Here is a 21,639-nt window from a genome sequence, read left to right as displayed (position 1 = left end):
ACCGTCTGCTGAAAAATACAGTAAAATACCTGTATTGAGAGATTTTTGGTTGGTATAGGACTAACCCTAAACACACATGAAAAGGTATAGTGACACCTGATCAATTTAGACAGCAGTTGGAAAAGGTAAAGCAAACACTGCGTGAAAGAAGTGGCGCTGTCCATACAGTGTGGTTCTGAAATGGCAATTCAACGCTACATCCTTACTATTGTAGCACTTGATATTCTTGTTCAGTTCGAAGTCAGTCCCTACCAATTCAGCAGGAATACACAAGCCAAATCTAACAGTAAAACGCGTAGTAGCTGATATAAGTTTAACCCTACAGAGATGAGCAGAAAGGGAGCCAAACGAGTAAATTAGCCATGCACCAGAGCACAATAGATGCAAAAAGACACATTCCAGAAATGTATTCCAAAACAATGTGCTAAATTAGAAAATGTCCAATAAACTCACCTCTAGTGGGGAGTCTGGTTCATCCAATATGTTATTTTCGTTCTGCATCCGCTGCATCGTCCCTGTAGAACTGGGGTCCATTATCAGTACGTTCTGACTACAGGGTCTGGCGAACTGACAGTCACTCTTTCTGGAGTCAGTCGTCCTGCACACCTCGTAATTGTACACGTGCTGTAGAGTTCCTGTCCCCAAAGTGTCTGCGTAACGCGGTGGATAATACGGAATAACCGGGAGGTTGGAATGATAGAGGATGCGAGACTGTCTCCATCTGTATATTTTCACTGATATAATAACCACTAAACATGTGATGAACAGAAATGAGACTACAGCCAAAGCCAAGACTAAGTAAAAAGTCAGGTTGTCATTGTATTCCTTGTCGTGCGTAAAGTCAGTGAACTCCGAGAGCACTTCAGGGAAGCTGTCCGCCACCGCCACGTTAACATTGACTGTAGCTGAACGAGAGGGCTGCCCGTTGTCCTCCACTACAACAGTGAGCCTTTGTTTCACAGCATCTTTATCAATGACTTGGCGTATAGTTCTTATTTCTCCATTCTGTAAGCCCACTTCAAACAGCGCCCTGTCTGTCGCTTTTTGCAGTTTATACGAGAGCCAGGCATTCTGTCCAGAGTCCACATCAACAGCCACCACTTTAGTAACAAGATAGCCCACATCTGCTGAACGAGGCACCATTTCAGCCATCAGAGAGCTGCTAGTCTGGACTGGGTACAGAACCTGAGGCGCGTTGTCGTTCTGATCTTGGATTAAAATGTTGACACTCACATTGCTACTGAGAGGAGGAGAGCCTCCATCTTGCGCCTTAACCACGAGTTTAAGCTGTTTTATTTGTTCATAATCAAAGGAGCGCACCGCATGTAAAACTCCTGTTTCAGAGTTAATTGATATATAAGTAGAGACTGGAGTTCCACTGATCTGCGTGTCCTCCAACAGGTACGATATTCTCGCGTTCTGATTCCAGTCAGAGTCCCGCGCGCTGACAGTAAATATGGACATTCCAGGAGAGTTATTCTCTGTGACGTAAGCAGAGTAGGGACCTTTATCGAACAATGGGGCATTGTCATTTATATCAGAGATTCTAAGGTGTAAAGTCCTGGCGCTGGAGAGAGGAGGCGAACCAGAATCTGTCGCTGTAATTGTTATGTTGTATTCTGGAGTCGTTTCTCTATCAAAACCTTTATCAGAGATCAAATTGTAATAACTAGTTAAGGATGATTTTATCTTGAACGGGAGGTTATCATCTATTGAGCATGTAATCTGTCCGTTTTTCTCTGAATCAGCGTCTTTGACGTTAATAACGGCTATCGTGGTTCCAGGAGGAGCATCTTCAGACACAGGGCTGGAGAAAGACATGACGTTTATAACTGGTGCGTTGTCATTTATGTCAAGAACTTCAATTACGACTTTACTAGAGTCTGTTAAACCACCCTGGTCTTTAGCCTCTACTCTAACCTCGTATTTCTTATCTTTCTCATAATCTACCTGTCCCGAAACAGATATGATTCCTGTTTTCTCGTCTATTATGAAAATATCAGCAATGCTCCCCTTCAACTTCGAAAAGCTATATGTGATTTGTCCATTTGTGCCACTGTCTGCATCGCTGGCGTTCACGGCTGTGATATAGGTGCCTTTTGGAGCGTTTTCCATCACAGTAGCCCTGTACACTGACTGGTTAAACACAGGCGCATTGTCATTGGCATCTAGGACAGTGATCTCTATATTTACTGAGCCAGATCTCTGCGGATTTCCACCGTCTACAGCGATTAGCTTTAAAGAGAGACGAGGATGCTCCTCTCTGTCTAACGGTTTCTGGAGGAACATCTCAGCATATTTACTACCGTCTGGATTCGCATGCTGTTTTAGAATGAAATTATCGTTCGGAGTTAAAACATAATTCTGTAGGGCGTTGAGCCCTACATCATTGTCCTCTGCACTTTCCAACAGAAATCGCGACCCAACGGTAGCCGATTCGCTGATTTCAAAATGTATATATTTATTTGGAAAAGCAGGAGCATGATCGTTTACATCTAGAATTTCCACAGTAATACGATGGAGCTCAATAGGATTTTCTAGAATGATTTCGAAGCTGAAGCTACACGGTGTGACGTCGCCACAAAGCTGCTCTCGGTCTATTCTCTCGCTCACGACTAGAATCCCTTTGTCTGTCTTCAGCTCTGTGTACTGAATGCTTTCTCCGGTCACGATACGAGCCCTGCCCGCTCGGAGCCGTTTCAAATCTAACCCCAGGTCTTGAGCTACGTTACCGATAACAGAGCCTTTCTTCATCTCCTCCGGAATGGAATACCGGATTTGTCCACTGACAACATGACTAAAATACAGGACGAAAATCAGTACTTGCCACCATAGTCCACACAAACGCCATCTTAAGCATTTGGGTTGAAGGAATCCTTCAAATGCCATCGCTAACAAATAATAAATCCAACACGAATATTCCTTATACTGGATCCAGAGAAACGGTGAGGAAATAAGTAGATGTTTCGCTTTAACCTAGCCTCTTTTCACTATATCTTTCTTATATGTTGATCAGAGCGAGGGTGTCTGTGTCGCGCCCCGCCTCGTATGAAGCGTAGAGAGTTTTTCCCTCTCCTCTGGTAGAGCGCAATGATAGGGAGGGGACTCCACTGACTGACAACACTGGACAGAATTTATTTCACTGATCAACAGCGGCCCTCAGAGTCTAAAACATGAACACCAGATTATATTTGAACATGCAAAACCGTCCATAAATTATTTTAAACACTGGACAGTATTATTTGATTTCTAAAATAATTCAAAATCATATTGTCTTAATACTTATTTTTCTGGAATCTAAATAAATGCAGGTTTCATCTCTACAATGCTATGACCAACAAATGAAGCAAATTACTATTTTGTAGCCTACTAAAATTGTCACTATCCCATCAACATCTTATTGGATCATGCGTAAAATAATATTCCACAACCGTACAAACCACGACTGAACACAACAAACCAACATCGATGTAGGTTGAAAGTAACATGCTTCGTAAAGGCTAAAATTTATAGAGACATTTGTTCAATAGACAGAGGTATAAGAACAAGGGAGCGAAGAGCATAGTACGAGAGAGCGAGGAAGCCGCAGTATAAAGTCGCTGTCCGAAAAGGTCGGTGCTGAAACAAGATGAATGCGCTACAGAGTAACAAATAGGCCTACATCACAGGCAAGTTTGGTCAGTTCGAAATACATTTCTAGAAGCTCAGCAGACATACAACACGAACCTAAACCTTTTCATAGGTAACAAAAAAATTACATAATCCTTGATTTACCGCTATAATATTGCAAAGACTTGAGAGCAACCCCAACCTCTGAGATACCGAAAAAAAGATTCAAGCACCAGAGGAGAATAGTTTGAAATGGAAAATGGGCACATTGTTAAGATGTACTCCAACAACATGAGCTACGTTATTTAAAATCCAATAAACTCACCTCTAGTGGGGAGTCTGGTTCATCCAGGATGTTCTTTTCACTCTGCATCCGCTGCATCGTCCCTGTAGAACTGGGGTCCATTATCAGTACGTTCTGACTACAGGGTCTGGCGAACTGACAGTCACTCTTTCTGGAGTCAGTCGTCCTGCACACCTCGTAATTGTACACGTGCTGTAGAGTTCCTGTCCCCAAAGTGTCTGCGTAACGCGGTGGATAATACGGAATAACCGGGAGGTTGGAATGATAGAGGATGCGAGACTGTCTCCATCTGTATATTTTCACTGATATAATAACCACTAAACATGTGATGAACAGAAATGAGACTACAGCCAAAGCCAAGACTAAGTAAAAAGTCAGGTTGTCATTGTACTCCTTGTCGTGCGTAAAGTCAGTGAACTCCGAGAGCACTTCAGGGAAGCTGTCCGCCACCGCCACGTTAACATTGACTGTAGCTGAACGAGAGGGCTGCCCGTTGTCCTCCACTACAACAGTGAGCCTTTGTTTCACAGCATCTTTATCATTGACTTGGCGTATAGTTCTTATTTCTCCATTCTGTAAGCCCACTTCAAACAGCGCCCTGTCTGTCGCTTTCTGCAGTTTATACGAGAGCCAGGCATTCTGTCCAGAGTCCACATCAACAGCCACCACTTTAGTAACAAGATAGCCCACATCTGCTGAACGAGGCACCATTTCAGCCACCAGAGAGCTGCTAGTCTGGACTGGGTAGAGAACCTGAGGCGCGTTGTCGTTCTGGTCCTGGATCATTATTTTCACAGTCACATTGCTACTGAGTGGAGGAGAGCCTCCATCCTGCGCCTTAACCACGAGTTTAAGCTGTTTTATTTGTTCATAATCAAAGGAGCGCACCGCATGTAAAACTCCTGTTTCAGAGTTAATTGATATATAAGTAGAGACTGGAGTTCCACTGATCTGCGTGTCCTCCAACAGGTACGATATTCTCGCGTTCTGATTCCAGTCAGAGTCCCGCGCGCTGACAGTAAATATGGACATTCCAGGAGAGTTATTCTCTGTGACGTAAGCAGAGTAGGGACCTTTATCGAACAATGGGGCATTGTCATTTACATCAGAGATTCTAAGGTGTAAAGTCCTGGCGCTAGAGAGAGGAGGCGAACCAGAATCTGTCGCTGTTATGGTTATGTTGTATTCTGGAGTCGTTTCTCTATCAAAAACTTTATCTGAGATCAAAGTATAATAACTGCTTAAAGACGATTTGATCTTGAACGGGAGGTTATCATCTACTGAGCATGTAATCTGTCCGTTCCTCTCTGAATCAGCGTCTTTGACGTTAATAACGGCTATCGTGGTTCCAGGAGGAGCATCTTCAGACACAGGGCTGGAGAAAGACATGACGTTTATAACTGGTGCGTTGTCATTTATGTCAAGAACTTCAATGACGACTTTACTAGAGTCTGTTAAACCACCCTGGTCTTTAGCCTCTACTCTAACCTCGTATTTCTTATCTTTCTCATAATCTATCTGGCCTGAAACAGAAATAGAACCGGTCAACATATCAATGGTAAATATATCAACTATATTCCCTTTCAACTTTGAAAAATAGTAGGAAATATGTCCATTTGATCCACTGTCTGCATCGCTGGCATTCACCGTTGTAATATAAGTTCCCTTTGGAGCGTTTTCCATCACAGTAGCCCTGTACACTGACTGGTTAAACACAGGCGCATTGTCATTGGCATCTAGGACAGTGATCTCTATATTTACTGAGCCAGATCTCTGCGGATTTCCACCGTCTACAGCGATTAGCTTTAGAGAGAGACGAGGATGCTCCTCTCTGTCTAACGGTTTCTGGAGGACCATCTCTGCATATTTACTACCGTCTGGATTCGTATGTTGCTTTAGAACAAAATTATGGTTGGGAGTTAAAATATAATTTTGTAGGGCGTTAAGTGTTACATCGGGATCCACTGCACTCTCTAGCAGAAATCTCGCGCCGACAGTAGCTGACTCGCTAATTTCAAATTGTACGTCTTTTATGGGAAATGCAGGAGCATGGTCATTTACATCTAGAATTTCCACTGTAATACGATGCAGCTCGATGGGATTTTCTAGAATCATTTCGAAGCTAAAGCTACACGGTGTGACGTCGCCACAGAGCTGCTCTCGGTCTATTCTCTCGCTCACGACTAGAATCCCTTTGTCTGTCTTCAGCTCTGTGTACTGAATGCTTTCTCCGGTCACGATACGAGCCCGGCCCGCTCGTAGCCTTTTCAAATCCAATCCCAGGTCTTGAGCGACATTACCGATAAGAGAGCCGGTCTTCATCTCCTCCGGAATGGAATACCGGATTTGTCCACTGGTAATATGAATGAAATACAGAAGAAAAATCTGTACTTGCCACCGTAGTCCACACAAACGCCATCTTAAGCATTTGGGTTGATGGAATCCTTCAAATGCCATCGCTAACAAATAATAAATCCAACACGAATATTCCTTATACTGGATCCAGAGAAACGGTGAGGAAATAAGTAGATGTTTTGCTTTAACCTAGCCTCTTTTCACTATATCTTTCTTATATGTTGATCAGAGCGAGTGTGTCTGTGTCGCGCCCCCGCCTCGTGTGAAGCTTAGAGAGTTTTTCCCTCTCCTCTGGTAGAGCGCAATGATAGGGAGGGGACTCCACTGACTGACAACACTGGACAGAATTTATTTCACTGATCAACAGCGGCCCTCAGAGTCTAAAACATGAACACCGCATGACACTTGAACATGTAAAACTGTTCAGAAATGATTAAACACGTACAGTATTTTTTCTCTACAAAAATAACGTATATAAATCATACTGTCTTAACACTTCACTTTCTGCAATCGAAATAAATACATGTTTCATCTCTACAATTATATGAAGAAAAAAAAAAATACCGACAATTTTATAGCCTACCAAAAAATTCCACCACCCCATCAACTTCAGAATGGATCGTGCGAAAAAGAGGATTCCACAACCGTCCAAACTACGAAAGAGCACTACAAACCAAAACTAATAGGGCCTATGTTGAAAGTAATATGATTCGTAAATGCTAAAATCTATAGCGACATTTGTCCAATAGACTGATGTAAGAACCAGGAATACTACACTGCGTGAGAGAGCGAAGCAGCCCCCTTCTGCAATAAAGACAGGAGGGTCGCTGTCCTCACAGGGTGGTTCTGAAACTGCATTACAGCGCTACAGAATGACCAATATATCACAAGCACTTCTGCTCAGTTCGAAATACATTTCAACAAGCTCAGCAGACATACAACTCAGCAGACATACAACACGAGCCAAAACCTTTTCATAGGAAAATAAATAAATACACTGCTCAAAAAAATAAAGGGAACACTTAAACAACACAATGTAACTCCAAGTCAATCACACTTCTGTGAAATCAAACTGTCCACTTAGGAAGCAACACTGATTGACAACAAATTTCACATGCTGTTGTGCAAATGGAATAGACAACAGGTGGAAATTATAGGCAATTAGCAAGACACCCCCAATAAAGGAGTGGTTCTGCAGGTGGTGACCACAGACCACTTCTCAGTTCCTATGCTTCCTGGCTGATGTTTTGGTCACTTTTGAATGCTGGTGGTGCTTTCACTCTAGTGGTAGCATGAGACGTAGTCTACAACCCACACAAGTGGCTCAGGTAGTGCAGCTCATCCAGGATGGCACATCAATGCGAGCTGTGGCAAGAAGGTTTGCTGTGTCTGTCAGCGTAGTGTCCAGAGCATGGAGGCGCTACCAGGAGACAGGCCCGTACATCAGGAGACGTGGAGGAGGCCGTAGGAGGGCAACAACCCAGCAGCAGGACCGCTACCTCCGCCTTTGTGCAAGGAGGAGCAGGAGAAGCACTGCCAGAGCCCTGCAAAATGACCTCCAGCAGGCCACAAATGTGCATGTGTCTGCTCAAACGGTCAGAAACAGACTCCATGAGGGTGGTATGAGGGCCCGACGTCCACAGGTGGGGGTTGTGCTTACAGCCCAACACCGTGCAGGACGTTTGGCATTTGCCAGAGAACACCAAGATTGGCAAATTCGCCACTGGCGCCCTGTGCTCTTCACAGATGAAAGCAGGTTCACACTGAGCATGTGACAGACGTGACAGTGTCTGGAGATGCCGTGGAGAACATTCTGCTGCCTGCAACATCCTCCAGCATGACCGGTTTGGCGGTGGGTCAGTCATGGTGTGGGGTGGCATTTCTTTGGGGGGGAGCACAGCCCTCCATGTGCTTGCCAGAGGTAGCCTGACTGCCATTAGGTACCGAGATGAGATCCTCAGACCCCTTGTGAGACTATATGCTGGTGCGGTTGGCCCTGGGTTCCTCCTAATGCAAGACAATGCTAGACCTCATGTGGCTGGAGTGTGTCAGCAGTTCCTACAAGAGGAAGGCATTGATGCTATGGACTGGCCCGCCCGTTCCCCAGACCTGAATCCAATTGAGCACATCTGGGACATCATGTCTCGCTCCATCCACCAACGCCACGTTGCACCACAGACTGTCCAGGAGTTGGCAGATGCTTTAGTCCAGGTCTGGGAGGAGATCCCTCAGGAGACCATCTGCCACCTCATCAGGAGCATGCCCAGGCGTTGTAGGGAGGTCATACAGGCACGTGGAGGCCACACACACTACTGAGCCTCATTTTGACTTGTTTTAAGGACATTACATCAAAGTTGGATCAGCCTGTAGTGTGGTTTTCCACTTTAATTTTGAGTGTGACTCCAAATCCAGACCTCCATGGGTTGATAAATTGGATTTCCATTGATTATTTTTGTGTGATTTTGTTGTCAGCACATTCAACTATGTAAAGAAAAAAGTATTTAATAAGATTATTTATTTCATTCAGATCTAGGATGTGTTGTTTAAGTGTTCCCTTTATTTTTTTGAGCAGTATACATTATCCTTGAAATAACACTGTAATATTGCGAAGAGAGAGCAACCCAACCTCTGAGATACAGACAAAGTGTCAGGCACCAGATGAAAATAGTTGCAAATATAAAATAAATTACATTTTTAAGATGTACTCCAAAAAAAAAGGTACTTTGTTAAACTCCAATAAACTCACCTCTAATGGGGAGTCTGGTTCATCCAGGATGTTCTTTTCGTTCTGCATCCGCTGCATCGTCCCTGTAGAACTGGGGTCCATTATCAGTACGTTCTGACTACAGGGTCTGGTGAACTGACAGTCACTCTTTCTGGAGTCAGTCGTCCTGCACACCTCGTAATTGTACACGTGCTGTAGAGTTCCTGTCCCCAAAGTGTCTGCGTAACGCGGTGGATAATACGGAATAACCGGGAGGTTGGAATGATAGAGGATGCGAGACTGCCTCCATCTGTATATTTTCACTGATATAATAACCACTAAACATGTGATGAACAGAAATGAGACTACAGCCAAAGCCAAGACTAAGTAAAAAGTCAGGTTGTCATTGTACTCCTTGTCGTGCGTAAAGTCAGTGAACTCCGAGAGCACTTCAGGGAAGCTGTCCGCCACCGCCACGTTAACATTGACTGTAGCTGAACGAGAGGGCTGCCCGTTGTCCTCCACTACAACAGTGAGCCTTTGTTTCACAGCATCTTTATCATTGACTTGGCGTATAGTTCTTATTTCTCCATTCTGTAACCCACTTCAAACAGCGCCCTGTCTGTCGCTTTCTGCAGTTTATAGGAGAGCCAGGCATTCTGTCCAGAGTCCACATCAACAGCCACCACTTTAGTAACAAGATAGCCCACATCTGCTGAACGAGGTACCATTTCAGCCACCAGAGAACTGCTAGTCTGGACTGGGTACAGAACCTGAGGAGCGTTGTCGTTCTGGTCCTGGATCATTATTTTCACAGTCACATTGCTACTGAGTGGAGGAGAGCCTCCATCTTGCGCCTTAACGGAGAGTTTAAGATGTTTTATTTGTTCATAATCAAAGGAGCGCACCGCATGTAAAACTCCTGTTTCAGAGTTAATTGATATATAAGTAGAGACTGGAGTTCCACTGATCTGCGTGTCCTCCAACAGGTACGATATTCTCGCGTTCTGATTCCAGTCAGAGTCCCGCGCGCTGACAGTAAATATGGACATTCCAGGAGAGTTATTCTCTGTGACATAAGCAGAGTATGAGCTCTGATGAAACAATGGGGCATTATCATTTACATCAGAGATTCTAAGGTGTAAAGTCCTGGCGCTAGAGAGAGGAGGCGAACCAGAATCTGTCGCTGTAATTGTTATGTTGTATTCTGGAGTCGTTTCTCGGTCAAAACCTTTATCAGAGATCAAATTGTAATAACTTGTTATCGACGATTTGATCTTGAACGGGAGGTTAGTATTTGTAGTGCATGTAATCTGTCCGTTCCTCTCTGAATCAGCGTCTTTGACGTTAATAACGGCTATCGTAGTTCCAGGAGGAGCATCTTCAGACACAGGGCTGGAGAAAGACATGACGTTTATAACTGGTGCGTTGTCATTAACATCAATAACTTCAATGACAATTTGGCTGGTGTCTGTGAATCCGCCCTGGTCTTTAGCCTCTACTCTAATATCATATTTCTTATCTTTTTCAAAATCGATATGCCCCAAAACGGATATGATTCCTATATCCTTATCTATGACAAATATATCCGCTATGCTACCCTTCAATTTTGAAAAACTGTATGTTATTTGTCCATTTGATCCACTGTCGGCATCGCTGGCATTCACGGTGGTGATATAGGTGTCTTTTGGAGCGTTTTCCATCACAGTAGCCCTGTACACTGACTGGTTAAACACAGGCGCATTGTCATTTACATCTAGGACAGTGATCTCTATATTTACTGAGCCAGATCTCTGTGGATTTCCACCGTCTACAGCGATTAGCTTTAAAGAGAGACGAGGATTCTCTTCTCTATCTAACGGTTTCTGAAGAATCATCTCAGCGTATTTACTACCATCTGGATTGGCAAGTTGTTTTAAAACAAAATTGTCATTTGGTGTTAATACATATTTCTGTAAATCATTAACGCCTACGTCGGGGTCCTCTGCGCTCTCTAATATAAAGCGCGCACCTATAGTGGCTGACTCACTTATTTCTAATTTTAAGTCACTATTTTGGAAGGTCGGGGCATGATCATTCACATCAAGAATTTCCACAACAACACGATGCAGTTCAATAGGATTTTCTAGAATGATTTCGAAGCTGAAGCTACACGGTGTGACGTCGCCACAAAGCTGTTCTCGGTCTATTCTCTCACTCACGACTAGAATCCCTTTGTCTGTCTTCAGCTCTGTGTACTGAACGCTTTCTCCGGTCACGATACGAGCCCTGCCCGCTCGGAGCCGTTTCAAATCTAACCCCAGGTCTTGAGCTACGTTACCGATAAGAGAGCCTTTCTTCATCTCCTCCGGAATGGAATACCGGATTTGGCCTCTGACAATATGATTGAGATACAGGAGAAAAATAAGTACTTGCCACCGCAGTCCACACAAACGCCATGTTTTAGGTTGAAGAAGTCCTTTAAATTCCATAGCCAACAAAGAATAACATCCACAAGTAAATGTCTTATTGTGTATTCTCAAAAATTGTGAGCAAATACTATTCGATGTTTCGTTTCAATCCAGGCTATATTCGCTGCCCTTATTTTAATCGATGAATCAAAACGAGTGTGTCTATCTCGGTCGCGCCCCGCTTCGTATGAAGCGCAGAGTCTCTCCGCCTCCGGTGGTCGAGCGCAGTGATAGGGGAGGGGACTACACTTATTGACAACGGACAGAAATGATTTCACCGATCAACAGCGGCCCTCAGAGTCCAAAACATGAACATCATAAGACACTGGAACATCTAAAACCGTTCAGAAGTGATTAAACACTGGACAGCATTATTTTCTTTCCAAAATAATCTATATCCGAATCACTAGCTAAACACTTCACTTTCTGCAATCGAAATCAATGCAAGGTTCATCATTACAATGCTATGACCAACAAAGGTGGGAAAAAACTACCATTTTAATGCCTACCAAAAGATTACACCATTTCATCAACCTCATATTGGACAGGGGTAATAAAGTCAATATAACAGCCGTCCAAACCGTAACCTATGTATGTTCACAGTAAAATGATTGGTAAATGCTAAAAAGTGTAGTGACATTATAGAAAGAGGTAAGAACCAGGGCTAATACACTGTACACAGTGTGAGAGAGCGAAGCCGCCCTCTGCTGCTATGAAGACAGAAGTGTCACTGTCCATAAAGGGTGGTGCTGAAACCGCATTACAGCGCTACCGAATGACCAATATATCACACGCACTTCTGCTCAGTTCGAAATACATTTCTACAAGCTCAGCAGACATACAACACGAGCCTAAACCTCTTCATAGGTAACAAAAAAATACATAATCCATGATTTACCGCGATAAAATTACAAAGAGAGAGCAACCCAACCAATGAGAAACCGACAATAAGAGTAAGACACCCGTAGGAAATAGTTCGTCATTTAAAAAAGGCTAATTGTAAATATGTAACTACTCAAACAAAATGTACTTCATTATTTAAATGGCAATAAACTCACCTCTAATGGAGAGTCTGGTTCATCCAGGATGTTCTTTTCACTCTGCATCCGCTGCATCGTCCCTGTAGAACTGGGGTCCATTATCAGTACGTTCTGACTACAGGGTCTGGCGAACTGACAGTCACTCTTTCTGGAGTCAGTCGTCCTGCACACCTCGTAATTGTACACGTGCTGTAGAGTTCCTGTCCCCAAAGTGTCTGCGTAACGCGGTGGATAATACGGAATAACCGGGAGGTTGGAATGATAGAGGATGCGAGACTGTCTCCATCTGTATATTTTCACTGATATAATAACCACTAAACATGTGATGAACAGAAATGAGACTACAGCCAAAGCCAAGACTAAGTAAAGAGTCAGGTTGTCATTGTATTCCTTGTCGTGCGTAAAGTCAGTGAACTCCGAGAGCACTTCAGGGAAGCTGTCCGCCACCGCCACGTTAACATTGACTGTAGCTGAACGAGAGGGCTGCCCGTTGTCCTCCACTACAACAGTGAGCCTTTGTTTCACAGCATCTTTATCATTGACTTGGCGTATAGTTCTTATTTCCCCATTCTGTAAGCCCACTTCAAACAGCGCCCTGTCTGTCGCTTTCTGCAGTTTATACGAGAGCCAGGCATTCTGTCCAGAGTCCACATCAACAGCCACCACTTTAGTAACAAGATAGCCCACATCTGCTGAACGAGGCACCATTTCAGCCACCAGAGAGCTGCTAGTCTGGACTGGGTACAGAACCTGAGGCGCGTTGTCGTTCTGATCTTGGATGAAGATGTTGATACTCACATTGCTACTGAGTGGAGGGGAGCCTCCATCCTGCGCCTTAACCACGAGTTTAAGCTGTTTTATTTGTTCATAATCAAAGGAGCGCACCGCATGTAAAACTCCTGTTTCAGAGTTAATTGATATATAAGTAGAGACTGGAGTTCCACTGATCTGCGTGTCCTCCAACAGGTACGATATTCTCGCGTTCTGATTCCAGTCAGAGTCCCGCGCGCTGACAGTAAATATGGACATTCCAGGAGAGTTATTCTCTGTGACGTAAGCAGAGTAGGGTCCTTTGTCGAACAATGGGGCATTGTCATTTACATCAGAGATTCTAAGGTGTAAAGTCCTGGCGCTGGAGAGAGGAGGCGAACCAGAATCTGTTGCTGTAATAGTTATGTTGTATTCGGGCACCGCTTCTCGGTCAAAAATCGAATCTGTTATCAAATTGTAGTAATTAGTCAATGAGGATTTGATCTTAAATGGAAGGTTAGTATCTATAGAGCATGTAATCTGTCCGTTTCTCTCTGAATCATTATCTTTAACATTTATAATAGCAATAGTGGTGCCAGGAGGAGCATCTTCAGACACAGGGCTGGAGAAAGACATGACGTTTATAACTGGTGCGTTGTCATTAACATCAATAACTTCAATGACAACTTTACTCGAGTCTGTTAAACCTCCCTGGTCTTTAGCTTCAACTCTAACTTCATATTTCTTATCTTTCTCGAAATCTATCTGACCCGAAACAGATATGATTCCTGAGTTTTGATCTATGACAAACATATCCTCTATACTGCCCTTCAACTTCGAAAAACTGAATGTTATTTGTCCGTTTGTGTCGCGGTCTGCGTCACTGGCATTCACGGCTGTGATATATGTCCCTTTTGGAGCGTTTTCCATCACAGTAGCCCTGTACACTGACTGGTTAAACACAGGCGCATTGTCATTGGCATCTAGGACAGTGATCTCTATATTTACTGAGCCAGATCTCTGTGGATTTCCACCGTCTACAGCGATTAGCTTTAAAGAGAGATGAGGATGCTCCTCTCTGTCTAACGGTTTCTGGAGAACCATCTCAGCGTATTTACTACCGTCTGGATTCGTATGTTGCTTGAGAATGAAATTATCGTTCGGAGTCAAAATGTAATTCTGTAGGGCGTTGAGCCCTACATCATTGTCCTCTGCACTTTCTAATAGAAATCGTGATCCAACGGTAGCCGATTCGCTGATTTCAAAATGTATATATTTATTTGGAAAAGCAGGAGCATGATCGTTTACATCTAGAATCTCCACAGTAATACGATGGAGCTCCATCGGATTTTCTAGAATCATTTCGAAGCTAAAGCTACACGGTGTGACGTCACCACAAAGCTGCTCTCGGTCTATTCTCTCGCTCACGACTAGAATCCCTTTGTCTGTCTTCAGCTCCGTGTACTGAATGCTTTCTCCGGTCACGATACGAGCCCTGCCCGCTCGGAGCCGTTTCAAATCTAACCCCAGGTCTTGAGCTACGTTACCGATAAGAGAGCCTTTCTTCATCTCCTCCGGAATGGAATACCGGATTTGTCCACAGACAACATGACTTAGATACAGGAGAAAAATGTGTACTTGCCACTGCAGCCCACACAAACGCCATGTTGTAGGTTGACGGAATCCTTTAAATTCCATAGCCAACAAAGAATAACATCCACACGAATGTTTCTTATATGATATCCTCAAAAATGGTGAGCAAATACTATTCGATGTTTCGTTCCAATCCAGCCTATTTTCCCTGTCCTTTTCTTATCTCTGGATCAAAACGAGTGTGTCAGTCTCTCCGTCTCCTCTGCTAGAGCGCAGTGATATGGGAGGGGACTCCACTGACTGACAACACTGGACAGAATTTATTTCACTGATCAACAGCGGCCCTCAGAGTCCAAAACATGAACATCATAAGACACTTGGACATCTAAAACTTTTCCCAACTGATTAAACACTGGACAGAATTATTTTCTTTCCAAAAGAATCTATATACAAATCACTTGGTAAACACTTCACTTTTTCAATATAAATATATGGAAGGTTCATCACTACAAAGCTTGACCAACAAAGGAAAGAAACTTCCATTTTATAACATAGGGGGGAAAAGTATCCTAACCCATTAACTATCAGATTGGATCGTGCGTAAAAACAAGTCAACGGAACACCCATCCAAACCATGACTCAAGACAACAAACCAATACCGATGTATGTTGACAGTAATATGCTTGGTAAACGCTACAATCTATAGCGACATTGTAGACTACGGTAAGATCCAGGGATATTACAGTGTGAGAGAGTGAAGCAGCGGTCTGCTGCTATAAAGACGTGGGTTCTTGTCCATACATGGAGGTGGTGAAACGGCATGACAGCGCTACAGAACGATCAACATCTCACAAGCACTTTATGCTCTGTTCGAAATAGGTTACATTTACAAAAACTCAGCAGACATAAAACAGGAACATAAACCTTTTTATATGTTAGCAAAAATAAATACATAACCCTTGTTTACCCCTATTAAATTACAAAGAGAGAGTAACCCAATCTCTGAGTTAACGATTAAAAAACAGTAAGAACATCGGGGAAAATAGTTCAACATGTAAAATGAAGGAATATTGTAAAGACGTACTCAAACAACATGAGCTACTTCGTTTGAATTCCAATTAACTCACCTCTAGTGGGGAGTCTGGTTCATCCAGGATGTTCTTTTCGTTCTGCATCCGCTGCATCGTCCCTGTAGAACTGGGGTCCATTATCAGTACGTTCTGACTACAGGGTCTGGCGAACTGACAGTCAGTCTTTCTGGAGTCAGTCGTCCTGCACACCTCGTAATTGTACACGTGCTGTAGAGTTCCTGTCCCCAAAGTGTCTGCGTAACGCGGTGGATAATACGGAATAACCGGGAGGTTGGAATGATAGAGGATGCGAGACTGTCTCCATCTGTATATTTTCACTGATATAATAACCACTAAACATGTGATGAGCAGAAATGAGACTACAGCCAAAGCCAAGACTAAGTAAAAAGTCAGGTTGTCATTGTACTCCTTGTCGTGCGTAAAGTCAGTGAACTCCGAGAGCACTTCAGGGAAGCTGTCCGCCACCGCCACGTTAACATTGACTGTAGCTGAACGAGAGGGCTGCCCGTTGTCCTCCACTACAACAGTGAGCCTTTGTTTCACAGCATCTTTATCATTGACTTGGCGTATAGTTCTTATTTCTCCATTCTGTAATCCCACTTCAAACAGCGCCCTGTCTGTCGCTTTCTGCAGTTTATACGAGAGCCAGGCATTCTGCCCAGAGTCCACATCAACAGCCACCACTTTAGTAACAAGATAGCCCACATCTGCTGAACGAGGCACCATTTCAGCCACCAGAGAGCTGCTAGTCTGGACTGGGTACAGAACCTGAGGCGCGTTGTCGTTCTGGTCCTGGATACTCATTTTGACTGAGGCATTGCTGCTGAGAGGAGGGGAGCCTCCATCTTGAGCTTTGATATACATCTCAAATGATTTAGTTTGTTCATAATCGAAGGAGCGCACCGCCTGGATGACACCCGTCTCTGCATTAACGGAGATGTATGACGATATTGGATTTCCATTTAATTGAGATTCTATGAGCAGGTAGGACACACGCGCATTTTGACCACAATCTAAGTCGTGGGCCCTCACCGAAAACACTGAGACCCCCGGAGAGTTGTTTTCCATTACATTAGCAGTGTATAAACTCAGCTCAAATACGGGCGCATTGTCATTAACATCTGAGATTCTCAGTGTGATGGTTTTACTCGCCGAGAGGGGCGGGGTGCCCTCATCTACGGCTGTGAATGTGATGTTATATTCGACATTGCGCTCTCTGTCTAAAACACCATCTGTGACAAGGGTGTAATAGCTCTTTAAAGACGACTGGATGGCAAACGGGATCTTAGTATTTATCGAACAATCTACCTTTCCGTTTTTATCAGAATCTATGTCTTTGACATGTATTATAGCCACGGTAGTGCCACTAATCGCATCCTCGGAGACTGGACTAGAGAATGACGTCAGTGTAATCAAGGGGACATTGTCGTTCACATCAATAACGTCAATTATTACTTTTGTGGAAGCACTTTGTCCTCCTTGGTCTTTGGCTTGTACGCCAAGTTCGTAGTGTTTATTTTTTTCATAATCAATTGGTCCACTGACTGTTATGTCGCCTGTATTTTCATGCAACGCAAAAAGCTCTGCGAAGTTATTAGACATGCGCGTAAAATAGTAAGTAACTTGACCGTATGAGCCTTCGTCTCTGTCTGTTGCGCGGATGGTTGTCACTAAAGTTCCTTTAAGCGCATTTTCTGTTACTGTTGCCTTGAAATTAGGTTGTGTAAAAACAGGGACATTATCATTGGCATCAAGCACCGATATTTGTATTTTAAGTGTCCCCGATCTCTGCGATTCACCGCCATCCACAGCCGTCAAAGTCAGAGGCAGTTTATCATTTTCCTCTCGGTCTAAAGGCGCATACAGATACATCTCCACATATTTACTGCCGTCGGGACCCGTCCGGATTTTAATGTTGAAATTATCGGTAGGGTGCAATGTGTAGCCTTGAAGCGCGTTGATACCAACGTCGGGATCTGTCGCGCTCTCCTGCAATATCTGTGTCCCCGGTAGAGCAGACTCAGAGATATCTAATTGGATTTCCTTTTCGTTAAAAAAGGGGGCATTGTCGTTAACATCTAGTATTTCTACTAGAATACTATGCAGCTGCATCGGATTCATCATAATCATCTCGAAGCTCAAGCTGCAGGGCGATGTCTGCCCGCAAAGCTGCTCCCTGTCTATCCTCTCTCCCACGACCAGCGTCCCTTTGTCTACATCCAACCTGATATACTCGCTGCTGTCGCCACTAACAATGCGAGCGCCTCCCGATTTCATTTGTTTTGCGTTCATTCCTAAATCCTCCGCCACATTTCCAACAAACGAGCCCTTTCTCATCTCCTCTGGAATCGAATAACGAATCTGCCCGAGAATCATCTGGAAAAGGCTAACAAGAATAAAGGCCTGTACTTGCCGTTTGAGACAGCGCCCGTTTCTGTCAGAAACCGTCGCGTCAAACCAAAGCACCGAAATCCACATGATCCAATAAGACCACACAAGCTGTATACAAATGCGATGAAACACTGCTGGTCGATGTTGACGGTCTTAGAATCCAACAATGTGAAAGCTGGCGTCGACAAAACAGAACACTGAGAAAAGGAGACCCGAGAGGGCATTCGTGATGGTCCCTCAATCACTGACAAAATGAGAGAATATGGGCGGTACAGAGGAAGTAAAGCAGTATTTAAATCGACTAAAGTTTGCTTTTAAGACCAACAGCGGCCCTCGGAGTCCACAATAGGAATAGGTAGCAGGTAGTCACTCAATGTAAAGACCTGAGAAACGCATGCATATTCTCTCAAAGTTATGAATCACAAACCGACTTTCAAATATTCTAAATTAAAAAGGTTATTTGCACGAGGAGAAAGAACACAAAGGGATAGATGATGTAGAAAGCATACACCACTTATCAAATGTTCCTATAAAACGGAGGCACAAAATGCCACATGACACCCTTCACCAAAGGAAGTTTTATGACATTTCAACATTCACTGATGTTTTCCTAGGACACAATTGGACATATTGAGATGTATTCCAACGCAATTTGCTATAATTTAAACTACTTTAACTCACCTCTATTGGGGAGTCTGGTTCATCCAGGATGTTCTTTTCGTTCTGCATCCGCTGCATCGTCCCTGTAGAACTGGGGTCCATTATCAGTACGTTCTGACTACAGGGTCTGGCGAACTGACAGTCACTCTTTCTGGAGTCAGTCGTCCTGCACACCTCGTAATTGTAGACGTGCTGTAGAGTTCCTGTCCCCAAAGTGTCTGCGTAACGCGGTGGATAATACGGAATAACCGGGAGGTTGGAATGATAGAGGATGCGAGACTGTCTCCATCTGTATATTTTCACTGATATAATAACCACTAAACATGTGATGAACAGAAATGAGACTACAGCCAAAGCCAAGACTAAGTAAAAAGTCAGGTTGTCATTGTACTCCTTGTCGTGCGTAAAGTCAGTGAACTCCGAGAGCACTTCAGGGAAGCTGTCCGCCACCGCCACGTTAACATTGACTGTAGCTGAACGAGAGGGCTGCCCGTTGTCCTCCACTACAACAGTGAGCCTTTGTTTCACAGCATCTTTATCAGTGACTTGGCGTATAGTTCTTATTTCACCATTCTGTAATCCCACTTCAAACAGCGCCCTGTCTGTCGCTTTCTGCAGTTTATACGAGAGCCAGGCATTCTGTCCAGAGTCCACATCAACAGCCACCACTTTAGTAACAAGATAGCCCACATCTGCTGAACGAGGCACCATTTCAGCCACCAGAGAGCTGCTAGTCTGGACTGGATACAGAACCTGAGGAGCGTTGTCATTCTGGTCCTGGACCAAAATTCTAACAGCCACCACTGAACTGAGAGGGGGAGACCCCCCATCCCGTGCAGTGACGTTGAAGTCAAACGACTTGATTTGTTCGTAATCGAATGACCTAACAGCATGGATGGCACCATTTTCTGAGTTTACTGAGACGAAAGAGGACACAGCCAACCCGTTAACCTGTTTATCATCAAGGAAGTAGGAGACACGAGCATTTTGGCCCCAATCAGCATCACTTGCCCTCACTGCGAATATCGAAAACCCTGGCGAGTTGTTTTCCTGAATAGATTTACTATATTCAGGTTGAACAAACTTGGGTGGGTTGTCATTGACATCTGATACTTTAACTGTTATGTTCTTACTGCTAGAGAGAGGCGGAGAGCCTTCATCTGAAACTGTAATAGTGATATTATACTCAGACACCGTTTCTCTATCCAAAGGACTTTCGGTGACTATTGTATAATAATCAGTTAACGATGACTCTATTTTGAATGGGATATCTGCATTAATAGAGCACAGAACGATACCGTTACCATCCGAGTCTGCATCCTCTACATTAACAACAGCTACAGTGGTTCCAAGGGGAGAATCCTCGGAAATCGAATGAGAAAACGACATGAGCTGTATTGTGGGTACATTGTCGTTTTCATCAGTAATTTGTATAACTACTTTACAAGTATCGGCAAGACCCCAGTGGTCTTTTGCCTGCACATTTAATTGATAATTGTTTGTCTTTTCAAAATCTACTTCCGCTACCAATTTAATTTCTCCAGTGGTAACGTTCAGCTCAAACAGTTCTTTAGCTTCTTTGGAGACATGAGCCATAGCAAAAGTTACTTCTCCGTTTATTCCTTTATCTGCATCATTTCCACTGACGGTGGTTATCAAAGTCCCCTTCGGAGAGCTCTCTTTAACGTCTGCTTTATAAACTGCTTGACCACACACTGGTGCATTGTCGTTAGCGTCCAGCACTGTAATATGGATGCGGACAGTGCCAGACCTCTGAGGCTCGCCTCCGTCTGTAGCTATAAGCACCAACGAGAGGGTCTCCTGCTTCTCTCTGTCCAGGGGGTGTTGTAAAATCATCTCGATATATTTACCACCGTTGGATAGGCTGTGTACCTCTAATTGGAAATGATCTGTCGGTTTGAGATAGTAATTTTGTATACCGTTAACGCCAACGTCTGGGTCGACAGCGCTCTCCAGAGAAAAGCGCGTACCTGACACGGCAGATTCACTGATTTCCAAACTGATTTCATCCTTTGGAAATGATGGTGTATTATCGTTAATGTCGCGAACCTCGACTGTAACCCGATATAACTGAATGGGGTTTTCTATAATAAGCTCAAAGCTGAAGCTACACGGGGTAGTCTGTCCGCATAGCTCCTCTCGGTCGATTCGCTCTTTAACAACGATAATCCCTTTGTCTCGGTTAAGATCTACATACTGTCGAGTTCCTCTGGTTATAATACGAGCTTTACCGGACACTAGCCTCTTCACCTCCAAGCCTAAATCTCTACCAATGTTTCCAACGATCGACCCCTCTGCCTGCTCCTCGGGTATGGTATAGCGTGCCTGTCCAGTCACGGAATCTAGGGCGCACAGACAAAGAAGGAAAAACAGTACTTGCCATCCGCCTCTGCGGCCTGTCGAACACCAATCACCCATTCCACCGAAAAAAAACAGATAACTGATATATCTACTCCTTTAATGATACAATATGGCTCGTCTGTATATCCAGAAATGAAGAAAAAAAACGAGTGTATTTCCGAAAGAAACGAATGAAAATAATCCGTGGGACGTCTATGCCAAGAGCTCTCTGTCCGTTTCAGAAGGTCTATCTGCGTCTGTCAGTGAGAGAGAGATAGAATATAGGAGGGCCCCACTGCGCCACTCAGAGATAGAATTAACGTCTCGAGTG

At 43.9% G+C, this 21,639-nt stretch overlaps 3 protein-coding genes and 2 pseudogenes across 5 annotated transcripts in view; all 5 read right to left on the bottom strand.

The window, feature by feature from the left end:
• LOC106604876 (protocadherin gamma-C5) overlaps nt 1-21,639 on the bottom strand; it is a 174,320-nt gene that overhangs the window by 119,791 nt on the left and 32,890 nt on the right. The window contains exon 1 of one of the 3 annotated variants that reach the window (XM_045718191.2): nt 454-3,051. The exons of the other annotated variants lie outside the window; for them this stretch is intronic. Within the exon in view, the coding sequence (XP_045574147.2) occupies nt 454-2,889 (2,436 nt within the window). The 5' untranslated portion in view covers nt 2,890-3,051. Of the gene's footprint in view, nt 1-453; nt 3,052-21,639 lie in introns of those variants that run through there. 3 annotated transcript variants of the gene reach the window in all.
• LOC123743100 (protocadherin gamma-A3 pseudogene) lies at nt 3,665-7,172 on the bottom strand (annotated as a pseudogene).
• Nucleotides 9,554-15,065, bottom strand: LOC145879482 (protocadherin gamma-A11 pseudogene; annotated as a pseudogene).
• Nucleotides 15,727-18,526, bottom strand: LOC106611805 (protocadherin gamma-A2). The gene has a single exon (XM_045718215.2). The coding sequence runs from the start codon at nt 18,372-18,374 to the stop codon at nt 15,924-15,926; it is 2,451 nt and encodes an 816-aa protein (XP_045574171.2). The 5' UTR covers nt 18,375-18,526; the 3' UTR covers nt 15,727-15,923.
• LOC123743102 (protocadherin beta-16-like) lies at nt 18,843-21,564 on the bottom strand. The gene has a single exon (XM_045718216.2). The coding sequence runs from the start codon at nt 21,384-21,386 to the stop codon at nt 18,960-18,962; it is 2,427 nt and encodes an 808-aa protein (XP_045574172.2). The 5' UTR covers nt 21,387-21,564; the 3' UTR covers nt 18,843-18,959.

Source organism: Salmo salar, chromosome 05, assembly GCF_965601325.2.
Source record: "Salmo salar chromosome 05, fSalSal1, whole genome shotgun sequence".
Classification (NCBI taxonomy): Eukaryota; Metazoa; Chordata; class Actinopteri; order Salmoniformes; family Salmonidae; genus Salmo; species Salmo salar.
The sequence above is the reverse complement of the archived record's forward strand: the minus strand, read 5'-3'. Positions and strand labels throughout refer to the sequence as shown.